Source organism: Copidosoma floridanum, unplaced genomic scaffold, assembly GCF_036245765.1.
Source record: "Copidosoma floridanum isolate Cflo_tuat_1 unplaced genomic scaffold, Cflo_Japanese_pri ptg000024l, whole genome shotgun sequence".
Lineage (NCBI taxonomy): Eukaryota > Metazoa > Arthropoda > Insecta > Hymenoptera > Encyrtidae > Copidosoma > Copidosoma floridanum.
In genome coordinates, this window is record NW_028321901.1 from 4,406,338 (window position 1) to 4,418,707 (window position 12,370).

General features: G+C 30.9%; 1 protein-coding gene across 1 annotated transcript in view; it reads left to right on the forward strand.

Annotated features, from left to right (window-relative positions):
• Nucleotides 1-12,370, forward strand: part of omd (integrator complex subunit 5 omd) — a 332,161-nt gene that overhangs the window by 120,348 nt on the left and 199,443 nt on the right. The window contains exon 5 of the mRNA XM_089595063.1: nt 11,237-11,903. Coding sequence (XP_089451189.1) covers nt 11,237-11,903 — 667 coding nt within the window. The remainder of the gene's footprint in view (nt 1-11,236; nt 11,904-12,370) is intronic.

Consider the following 12,370-nt stretch of genomic DNA (forward strand, 5'->3'; position numbering starts at 1 on the left):
AGTCATGCTGCCCTAGCTGACTTTATACGAACTTACTCTGAAACATATGATGACTGGGACAACTTAGCAAAATTTGCAGCTTTCACGTATAACACGAGTGTACATGCAGCTACAAATTTTACGCCTTATGAACTCGTATTTGGGATAGTAGCAAGGTTGCCCTTGAAGATACCTAAAGATTAAAGATTACGAACATACCCATTATATTCACAAGATCTTATAAGGCGACTTCAAGAAATGCAAATTGCGGCAGTAAATCAACAAATAAAGATAAAAGTACAAGCGAAAACAAGATATGATAAAAAATTAAAGCCTCTAAATGTTAAACCAGGAGATTACGTTTGGGTAAAGAAAGAAGTGCGTTCCCATAAATTTGATCGCTTTTATAATGAACTCCTAAAGGTTGGAACAGTTTTAGAGGGAAATAATGTGTTACTTGAAAAAACCAATGGTGAAACCATACGCAAACATACAGATAAATTTAAACTAGTGCCCCGATAATAATATCTTGTAAGAAACATATTCTACATGTCTTCCAGAGAAAAAAAACACAACGATGCAGATTATATTGGCCATCTTAATGACAATAGCATTCGAAGGTCGCACAGATTTAAACTATGCTAATCATGACAACTATAGCATAGAACCACTTGAAACAAACGCTGGAATATACTTCGAACGATTCGGTATAACAAAAATTAAGAGAGCCAATTGGAAGATTGTGATATGGCTGGATGTTAATAAATTCATATTGGAACAAACACCTACTCAAGGATTAAACGAAACTTTTTGAAATTGTATTGTACAGTTTGGTTATTCTAATTGCACTTGCTATATGGAAATGGACCTCTTGAATTTAAAAATAAAGCGATTGACAAACCTCAAAGCAACACTATTGAACATAATAAATACTGTGGGAATCCATGCAGGAGATAACATTATTCCACCCCCCAGCATACGAGCAAAAAGACTGACACCTTTTGGAATTATTGGGAGCATTGCTAAAGGACTTTACGGCTTAGTCACAGAAGATAATGTCAACGTTATAAACACTAACATTAACAATTTGAATACCAATAAAAAAGAATATATTAAATTGTACGAACAAAATAGCCATATTTTTGCAGCCGCATTCAAAGAACTATACAATACCACGAAACGCCATGAGCATATTTTAAAACAAGTTGCTGATATATTGACTTCAGGACAGGATTTTACTCTTGACAGATATCTGATTCATTTGTCAGCATACTTTAGAAGAACTGAGGCTACCCTATATCACATTATTCGTTCCCATGAAGATCTGATTGACATCTTGCATGATTTACGAAGAGGTCAAGCACATCCAAAGCTATTTTTTCCAAATATATTTAGAACAGTAGCCCGGGATGTAAAGAACCTTGCGGGAAATCTAGAATTTGTAGCACCAACAGTAAACCTTTATGCTGGCGAAATAAGTACCCTAAGCAAATTAGATGTTGTACATCAAGAAAATAGAACCATGGTAAAATTACATTTGCCACTCGTAGATCTAACTCCTTACAATCTTTATAGACTACATCCAGTCATGATACCCCAATCTGGACAAAATGGATCTGCCTACATAAAACCGTCGTATCCGTACCTAGCAGCAGCAGCAGACCATGATTCGTATTTACGACTAAACGAAGTTACATTTAACCAATGCGATAAGACGGTATATGGTTATATATGCTCGGCTATGGAACCGCTGAAGGAACCCTATTCTATGAACGAATGTGAAATTCTTATGTTATTACGACCTGGACCAGAAGTATTTAAATACTGTGAAATTATGTTTACGCAAAAAACCGAAAGCCAATGGATTTATTTACCAGCTGATAGTTCATGGTTATTCTCAACACCCAATGAAGAACAATTGAACATTATCTGTCGTAATAAAATGGATCAACAAGAAAGAGTAAAAGGTATATAGGTCTTCTACGAATAAATGATGGATGTACGGGAAAAACTCACAGATTAACCTTAATCAGTGAACATAAGATTATCACTCAAATACAATATATTTATCAGGTAGAAGTAAACTTAAACTCAACAGTACTACATGAACCCTTAAAAGACACTGATGACTTCCATGACGCTATGAAATCGATTCGAGAATTAAACTTTAATGAACAAGCATGGACAGATAAAGAATTAAATGTACAAAATATAATAAATCAAATGGAGAAAATACGGACCCGAAAGTTGGAGGAAAAACAAACTTCTCTTTTTTCTTTAATACGAAATGTCATTGAAGCTATTATTATTATGATTATAATAGCAATACTCATCAGAAAAGCAAGAGGCTGTTTCAAGAAGATTATGAAACGTAGTATCTCGGAAAAATTTATAAAATGTACCATCAACCCACTGAACGCAGAACCCCGAGTAACCATAAAACAAGAACCAAATGAACAAGAACCAACTGAACTGTATGTTGGAATTGAAGAAAAACAAAAAATACCTAAATCATCTAAAGCTAGACCTATATTAAAGACACGGAGTTTGATACTCCCACGCCATACACCCCAAAAACTGGAAATGGACTCATAAATCAATAGTAATTTGATACTATTCTTCCTTCCAGGTAGAACAATGAACCCCGATTATGAAATAACAATAAATACTAGAGTCAACATAAAACAACCTTTACATAAAGTTATCGAACAATTAGAAAATAAAGGAAATATTAAGGAAATCCACATACTTACGGATTTACATAGTTATGAACATCGAACTATAACCGCCAAATACAATAGTGATTAATTTACTAAAGTAACTGATGAAACACTAAATACAGGAGAAGAAGTTCAAACACTTTCTCCTTTTAAGATGAAATCCACTATTTGTCAAGCAGTAAAGATCTCTTCACCAACACCATCAAGAAACGACAATGACACATCAAACATTGATCTAGAAAGACTTATGTGTCTTCTTCCATGGGATATAGAAGAAACGCAAAGGGAAAGAGATTTCTTTAATCATTTCTCTCAATTTGGCACCCTAGAATATTGTTATGCCGTTAGAGATCGGCGGGGAAGATTATCCCAAGGATATGTAAAATACATGTATCCTAAAAAAGCACTCTTTTAGCATTGCAGAACGATGAACCCGAATATCGCACGAAATACACTGAACCAATTAAAAGGAGTACAAAATACAAAATTAACCGAAAATTGACTCACCAATTATGTCAACAACAAGTTGAGTTAATGACCTACCACAGACATGTGATTACATGCAGAAGACAACGCTGTACACAAACTACAGAAACGAAGTCAATCCTTACCAAAACCGTATATCTACGAGAAAAGATCAAAAGTAGCACAAAATGAACCCAATAATTGAACCCTACCATTCAACTAGCCACCTTCTACGTCGAATACACATTACTTAGTTCTAAGATTTTAACTTTAAGCTTTGTACAATTAATTTTTTCCTTTCACGTATTCCTTCTTCTTAACTTCACTTTATTGTTTAATTTTATCTTTAGGATTTATATGAAGTACGTTTATTATTAGTTATGAAAAAAAAAAAAAATAATAATAATAATAAATAAATAAAATAAAATAAAAAAATATATCTATACATATAAATATAAATATAAATGAATAAATATAATAATTACGAAAATAATAATAATTAGGCTTTAATATTAAAAGCGCATGTTGTATTCTATTTAGCTGCATGATACTCTATTGTCAAAATTTTTTTTTTCTCCTCTATTGTAATATCAAGCTTTAGCATGTATTAAAACTACTTATTCAATTGTACTACAAATACGCAAATATTTCGGCATAGCATGATAAGTAATAATTGTGTCTATCCATGTATTTCCTACCCATTATCCAATAGTTTCATAAACCTAATTTTATTCTCATATCTGCATTCCATACATCACTTACGAACAATAACAACACGAAGTACAGTACAAGAACACTCATACATGTACAGTATCAAGTCATGATCCTCACAACATCCATTATATTTACGCTTGCAGAATTATACACACAATGGACGAACAAAGCGCTAATATCATAGAAGCAATGGCTGATGGATCCCAGCTTAGCATACTGCTGCAGGGGGATTATAGTAGGCTAATGCTAATAAAAATTCTGGAAAACTTCGGAATAGTGAGGTCCATCGAACGGGAACCCTGTGCTATGGGGTACTCAAGTTACGAAGTGGCATTCCTTTCACCACGAGAGGCAGCGTTAGCGGCTGATAATCTAAATGCAGCGCCAACGCTACAGGAGCTATTCGACTCATTGTCGAATGTATCGGACGAGAGGAATTGAGCAAAGTCAACGGCACCTGTCCCCTTGCCAAATAAAAGACAAATCAAGGTCCACAATGTATCGGAAAATGGATGTTGGTTAAACATAATGACCGAAGAACCAATTGATAAGCGCCAATTGGAAACATTGCTTAACAAATTTGGTCCGATGTTATCATTAGAAGAACAGCCATGTTCGGCCCCATACACCAGCTACGAGGCCGAATATTACCAACTATGTGATGCAGCAGTTGCTGCAGCAACTTTAAATGATACACCAACAATTGAAATAGAAGACAAATCATCTTCACGAAACATCGAAGCACCAACTTAGAATGTAAAGTCAACGACGGAAGTCAAAACCCTTAAAAAAGTTAATGAAGAAGTGCTTAGTCCAATATAACGATTTGTAAGAGTAAATCGTACCGGGGCTAAAATAAGCGTTATTTTAAAAAAACCTATTAACACAAACTATATTATTAAATTTTTCGATAACAAATATCCAATAGAATATATTCATTTTTCAACCAAAATACAAACACGGGAAGATATAATTCCCGTTCATATAACGTATGGATCCGCTGAGTGAGCAGAAAACATGCGCCAGATCGTAGTGTATTGCATAACTCAGCAGCCAAAAAATGTAATCACAAAAAAACCAAAAACAGAAAACACGATCAAAATAAATAACTATCCAAAAGACAATGACTCACTTCCGCGAAAAGTAGTATCTAAGGTACCGGCCATTATGAATCCGGATGAATATACCCGGTTGTTAATGACCTTTGGCCCTTTGAGCCATTTAAACTACTACCCATTAGATGTCAAACGCGACGATGGAAGACAGTTATACCTAAGCTCCGCTACATACTGTAACGAAGAATCGACGGAAAGGGCCCTCAAAGGACTCAAAATGTATGGGGCGAATTACTCCCAAAAAGACTCGCAAAAAAGCCGTGAAATAATAACACATTCATCGTGTGGAAATTTAATATCCAAATGCCACCTTGAGGTGCACAGTCTTCTGTGCAAAACACAAATGAAATTAAAAAAGATCTGCCCATCATGCCAGGAAAATATCAACTTGGTAAAATACGACTGGCACTATAAACGATGCCTTGAGATGGGACTGTCAGCAAATCTTGATGCACTTAATAGACTAGTAATTAACAACACAAAATCAGGGGCCAAGGAGAAGAAAAAGACGTAATATTCACGAGTCCATTTCTTCCCTTACTCTCAATCCCGAATAAACAAATGTAATAATTCTGTAAAGTAATACTTTATAACATTACTATAAGGATTATTGTAAAATGTTTATGTTATGTAACTCATAAATGTTACTTATAAGATGAAAATATAGTAAAAAAAAAAAAGCAAAAAAAAAACAAAAAAAAACAACAAAAAAAAAACAAAAAAAATAATATAATATAATTTATTCACCGAGGATGGTGATAGTTTTAAAAAGGATAGGCTGTTAGGTGACGACTTGCGTAAATTAATAAATTTTTATTTTTATTCTAATTTATCCTGTTATATTTCATTCCCAATAATAAAATTTTAAGACTCTTTACAGAGTCATACTCAACGAGAGTCGTCGCCTAACAAAGCTGACTGTGTACTTCGTGGCTCTTGGAAGCGTTAAGTGACAACCGAAGCGAGCCATGAAGCCTAAACACACGAAGTCAGCAAGTACCGACCCCATAGCAAGTAAGACGAAGAGGTTTTAACTAAAACTTCGTGCAAGGTGCATTTCTTTGCGCGGCGCTTTAGTTAGTAGCCCGCTGCCGCTCATCAAGTGCAGACGTAATAACTAATTTTATAAGATTAACCAGACGTTCCGTCTATTTTTTTCTTTTCTGTTTTATTTTATACGTATGTAAACTAGTAATATAAAATAAAGTGATATAAAACTAATTGGAAAAGGAATTTAAATTATTATAAAATAATAAATAACAAATAAATAAATATAAAAATAAATAATTATAAATCGACGGAAAGAGGAAGTGCAGGCCATCAGAATTAATAATTAGCGGATAGAAAGGTAAGTTAATCTGGATATTATATTCAATACTCTACTTCTTCCTTCCTTTTAATTTTTCTTAAACAAACAAATAGTTGGACTATCTGCTGTCCCGCAGCCTGTGAAGGAGCGTGAGACTGTAGTCCACAGATTTTAGTTTTTGATTTGAAGCTGAAAACAAACTTAAATGACATTAAACGTTATTTAACAGTCAAACATGTAATATTCTGGAATATTAACTTACATTACGGATTTTCCGAAATCATTTTTTTTGTTTAAATTGAACCGTGCTGTCAAAGGAGTTTTCCAATTATAAATAGATTCCTCTACCTTATTTTCTTTGAAAACTATTTTTTGTTTATTTTCTGAATGAACTAGCAAATAGATTACTGAATGGCTTCTACCACGAAAAGGAAATTCTTGAAGTCTCAATGTTGCTTCCATCGGACCTAAGTAACGTCCATCAACGTATTGACTTATTTCATCTTTTGTTTCAGGATTTTCAGATTTATTTTCTTTTTTTTATTTACAAAAACTCCTGTCACTACCTTTGTGAATGTAATCAAAAATGTTTTAAATACTTTGAATAGAAGCACAACATTCTACAATTGTGTGACCATCTTCCTATATTATATAATTGTTTTTAGGGGATTCAGCCTCTTACCCCCCTCCTTTACCCACCCATTTTGATATGCACGCTATTGTCATGTTGATAAGAAACTCAAGTATATTTGATGGTTTGAGGAATGTCACTAGACTACATATAACAAAAATATTAAAATATAATTTAAAGGCAGAAATAATAACTTGTCAAAAATAAAGTAAGAGAGATTTCAAACCCAGAATCGCTTTGAATACCAGTACAAATACTTTTACCGTTAATTATACACAGAAAACAGTTTTTATTAGTTCTAGCTTTTTTCATAAAAATCAATAAATTACAAGGTCAAAGTTTCGATAAATTAGTATTTTGCTACGAAAAACCTTTTTTTTTTCTTAGACAACTGTACGTATTGGTATCAACATGTAAAAATCCTAAAAATATATTTATACAAAATGATTCGGAGAATCAATCAAACACTGAAAATTTTGTATGGCAAGAGATTTTTGATCGTTAACGAATTAATTATTTTTTTGTCAAAGATTAACTTTTATACTATTTTTTTTCTGTAAAAAATTTAGTTTTAAAATAAATTTATATTCATTTCAAAAATTACACTTCGATAAAGTAAAAACAAAAACAAAATTACTTATTTATTACGACACTGTATTTTGAAGTTTTTACTTAAAAGAAATAAAAATACTCACACTACAAAACTTTTTATGTATATTATAACTTTAACTTTTATCTTGAAAATCTTCAAGTTCAGTTAAAAATTAATCTTACAAAATTAAAGAATAGGACATCCTTCCATTTTGGATTCAAAATTTTAGTATTACAAAAATTTTCGTAAATTCCAAACGCAAAATTTGTAATGATAAAAATTTGATAGTTTTATTTTTTGAGACAAACACAAAATTACTGCTATGAATTTGTTTTTATCTTTATATAAATAACTTAAGACTTAGTCAATTGCGTTGACGTGTGACTTTTAATGTATGAATATTGCGAATCTTAGTTTGAATTAATTTTTGTAATTTTATTTACAAAAAATTGTTGTAATTATCATTTTGAATTATGATTATAGAATATTTTGATTCATATTTTTATACACTTATGTACATTCTGCTATTACAAAAAATTCTTTATTATGAAACATCTATCTCCGAATACTTTAACTCTGAGTCTATATTGTATTGATCATATAATAACATATAGTTATACGAAACTGTTTGTTGTATATATATTTTAAATTAATCAAAAGACATGTAACATCATTAAGAAAAGTAGAACAAACTGAGTTTAAAAATTTTACTGAGATAAATAAATAACTTGTTAGTTGTACTCCATTCTATAACAAGTCCATTATTTCGTAGAATAAGTGAATATAATGCTTGGGGGGTTGGCACGCAGATCGTGCAGGGGGTAGAGTTCCACTAGTGTATATGAATATATATATATATATATATATATATATATATATATATACTTACTTAGGTTCTAAAGTTTATAAATTTGAAGAAAGAATAACGGACTTCCACTCACTGATATGCGAATTTGATTTTAAATGGAAAAATAAGACGAGAACTTCAGTTATTAATCATAATAAACTTATTACTATAGAAAATCAAGTGAAGTGGTCAGTTATTCATAACTTAAGTGATGATCATAATGTAGACATTACATCAGAGAATATTATAACAAAGGTCAATAGTTGTGTTAAACAATCGTTAAATATGCCTAAAAATTTAACAAATAGAAAACCCTGGAATACTCAGGGGTTTAAAAAATGAGTTGAAACTAAAGAAAATTTAAACGAAATTTTGAGAAAAGATACATATATAACTACTTTAAATTTTAAGCTTTAATAAAAATACAACAACACCTTGAAAAAACTTTTAATGAGAGCAAAAAATACATGTGAAAGAAAAGTATTAGCAAAATGTGAAAGAGAAAAATTATGGTCTTTCTTTACATGTAAAGTTAGGAATCACAAAACCATACAAAGAATATTGATTATATAAAAAATGCTAATGATAATTTTTTCAATAATAATTTTTGAAAGGCTGAAGAGCTTGATATACGTTTTAGTACAGGTGGGACTAAAACATTTGTGAGTATTCAAGAACTAAAGATTAAAATTTATTTGAAGCGAGAACCTTGTTGTGCATTGTCACTTTTTATGAACCCCTGTACTGTAAGTAAGATATTAGATGTAGTGACAACACTTAAGAACAAAAAGGGTGGTGTGAATATGTTGCATGCTGATGTCGTAAGATCGTTGAGCGTGTACCTTACCCTACCACTCAGTTTCATACTTAATAAATGTGTTGAAAGATGTTGTTGGCCAAGATTTCAAAAAAGAGCAGATGTTATATCGATTTGTAAAGGAGGTGATAGACATAAGTCTGTCAATTACAGGCAATATCTGAGGCCAATGCCTTGATCTCAAATTTTGCGAAAATTTTTGAAATATTAATTTAAAATAGGTTGTTCAATTTTTTGACTTCTAATAAACTAATATCGGATAAACAATATAGATTTCAAAAAACTAAAGGCTGTACCGATGCTTTCGCTTCACTAAAGGTTACAAATACATTACCCGACTTATCAAAATCATCTGCAGTAGCCCTACTGCATGTATGTGAACCTTTTGATTGCGTTGATCGTAAACTGCTATTAAGTAAACTTGAGAACTATGGAGTGCGGGAAATAATGCTTCAACTCTTTAAAAGCTATCTACATGATATACTTATCAGAACAATTGCTGATAATACTACTAGTCATTATAAAATCATTAATATTGGTGTCTCACAGGGTACTAAACATGGTCTAGTGTTGTTTCTTACTGATACAGATTAGGGGAGTCACTTCCTTTGCTGATGACACAGCTGTGTTTTCTAGTTCAGACTCTTGGACTTATTTAGAAGAAGTATTAACAGATTAATTAAATATGTATTAAATATAATGTATGTAATAAATTAAATGTAAATTGAATATATTGTATTTTATTAGTTTTACATTAATAAACTAGCTACTAGTATTGATAAAACATTCATTATGACTTTTGGCAAATATAATGATTCAATACCACGTATTTTTTCCATTATTATAAATGACCATAAATTTAATATAAAAAGTGAGGCTAAATAGTTGCTGTTTCTGTCTTACAAGCTTAAATCGGACTGAAAACCAGTCAGTTCTTTACTGTATACTACGCTGTATTTCACAGTATAGCGACTTATGACACCTTAGCTTGGCCTTAGCTTGGGGATCAGCGTATCAAAACGTTTTAGGTCATTTACATTCTTTACAAAAGAGAATCATTAAAGTTGTTGTTGATAACAAATATGAACAGATAGGACTTAAAACAAGACCACTTATAATTCATGACGCATATAATCTTGAATGTCTAGTCTGGGAATATTAGGCCTTACAGAACATGTATTTGACTGGTTCAAGCAAAACAAGAAACAGAAGTGTCCAGTATTTAAAATGTAATTTGAACAGTAGAAAATGCCGTTACAAGTACAAGGATATTACATTATTTAATAAACTGCCGCACGTACTGAAAGTTTTGGAAAATGTCAAAGGGAAAAGAGACAAAATATTTTGAAAGAAGTAAAAGATTATAAACAAAATAACTAAATTTAAAAAACCTTCAGTCATACTTCTTTGCTTCGTAAATTTTGTTTGTAAAAAAAAGTTAATTACATCGTCTCCCTTCTAACTTGTTTTTGATTATTAGAAATAAGTATTTTTTTTAGTAGCTTTCAGATCGGCACTCCAGCGTACAGACATACTCAATGCCTTCTTGCTGGAATGTATTCAGTTTCAGTTTTGTGTTAACATACCACTATAGATTAGTTGAAGAAATAAATCTTATATAGCTGTAAATACATTATTATATCTATATGTATTATGTTGTGAATAAATGAATGAATAAATAGTTAATCAAACATAACACACTGAATTTTTAATTTTTTCATGGTCATAAACACGAATACTAATGAAAAATTATACGTCAATATGGCGCTACTGATCTTAATAGGTTCTACAAACAAAACCTGTAAATAGACATTGTATAAATCGTGAACATTATAGAATATCATTAGTTATAGCGTTGGTAATTTAAAAAAAATACTGCTTTCAGAATAACTCTTTCATTTTGTGTTAAAGAAGCAAGTTTCAACTGTCAAACTTATCCAACTGTACTATAATTTTTTTTATTATGACTTGTGTACATATTGTATTAACAATTGTTATGGGTATTACTAAAAATGGAATATAAATACTAATAAAATCTTTATTACAGTACGATCAGATATCATTTCCAAGTTTGCTATATACTGGAAAGATTGGAAGAAATACTTTAATTACGACATGGCATGTTTGACTGAAAACATAGTTAGTTTAGTCCTAAATTGCTGTCAAGGAGCTTTTCAAATAATAAATATTCTTTTGGATACAAGCTTGAATTCAAACGTTGGTGATTATGAAGATTTAAGTACTTGTAAAAATGTAAAGAGTGGTTCTCGTGAAATCCTAGAATCAATTTTGAAGAATGCTGAATCCATTGCTAGAACAGATCATTCTAAAATGAATAATTCTCTTCTGTTAATATCTATCAGGCAAGATTTGCCAAATATTTTACTTCTTTTATTAAGTCATGAACCATTGAGGATTAAAACAGGAATGAGATTATTGTCACTTCTCGGGGTGCAAAATTATAACATTTTAGTGTCAGCTACAACTTATTTATTACAAAAAGCTTCAACAAACTATCAACTAGCTCTACTTGTCCGGTTTGTTATTGACAACATTATAAACTTATCTAAGAAGTTCAAAAATGAAAATGTTACTTCCTGCATTGGATATTTTACCCAAGTTGTTGAAGAATCAATTAGAGGAGCACAGTGTGCAAAAAAAATAGATAATTCAGCAGTATGCCAACTTTTTAGTAATATGTCTATTCTCTTGAAGTAAGATATACATACTATAATATTTTATTGTACTTATAAATAATTTTTTTGGTTTTTTTACAATTACTAAATTAAAAGTTTACTTTTCAAATTAAACTTTTCTACACCAGATTTCTTGTAGAAACTCACAGACAATATAGGGATGAAGCTTTAAAAAAAATCCTCTGTGATGTAAGTGGTATTACTAATTTTCTGATAATGTGCAAAAAAATGCCATTAAGAATTTTTAGTGATTGAAAAGTTGTTTTATTAGGTTAATACAGTAACGTAATATTACACTAAAGAATCCTTACTTATTTTTAGTGGTTCTTATTTACAGTAAAATGCTATTTTATAACTACAATAAGTTTTTACTTCCACGTTACTGAATGATCAATGTTAGTTCTCAATTTTTTGGTGATGTGCTGTTTTGTATGTATTATTTGTAATTTTTAAATTGTAGGTGTTAAAAATGATGGGGAAAATAC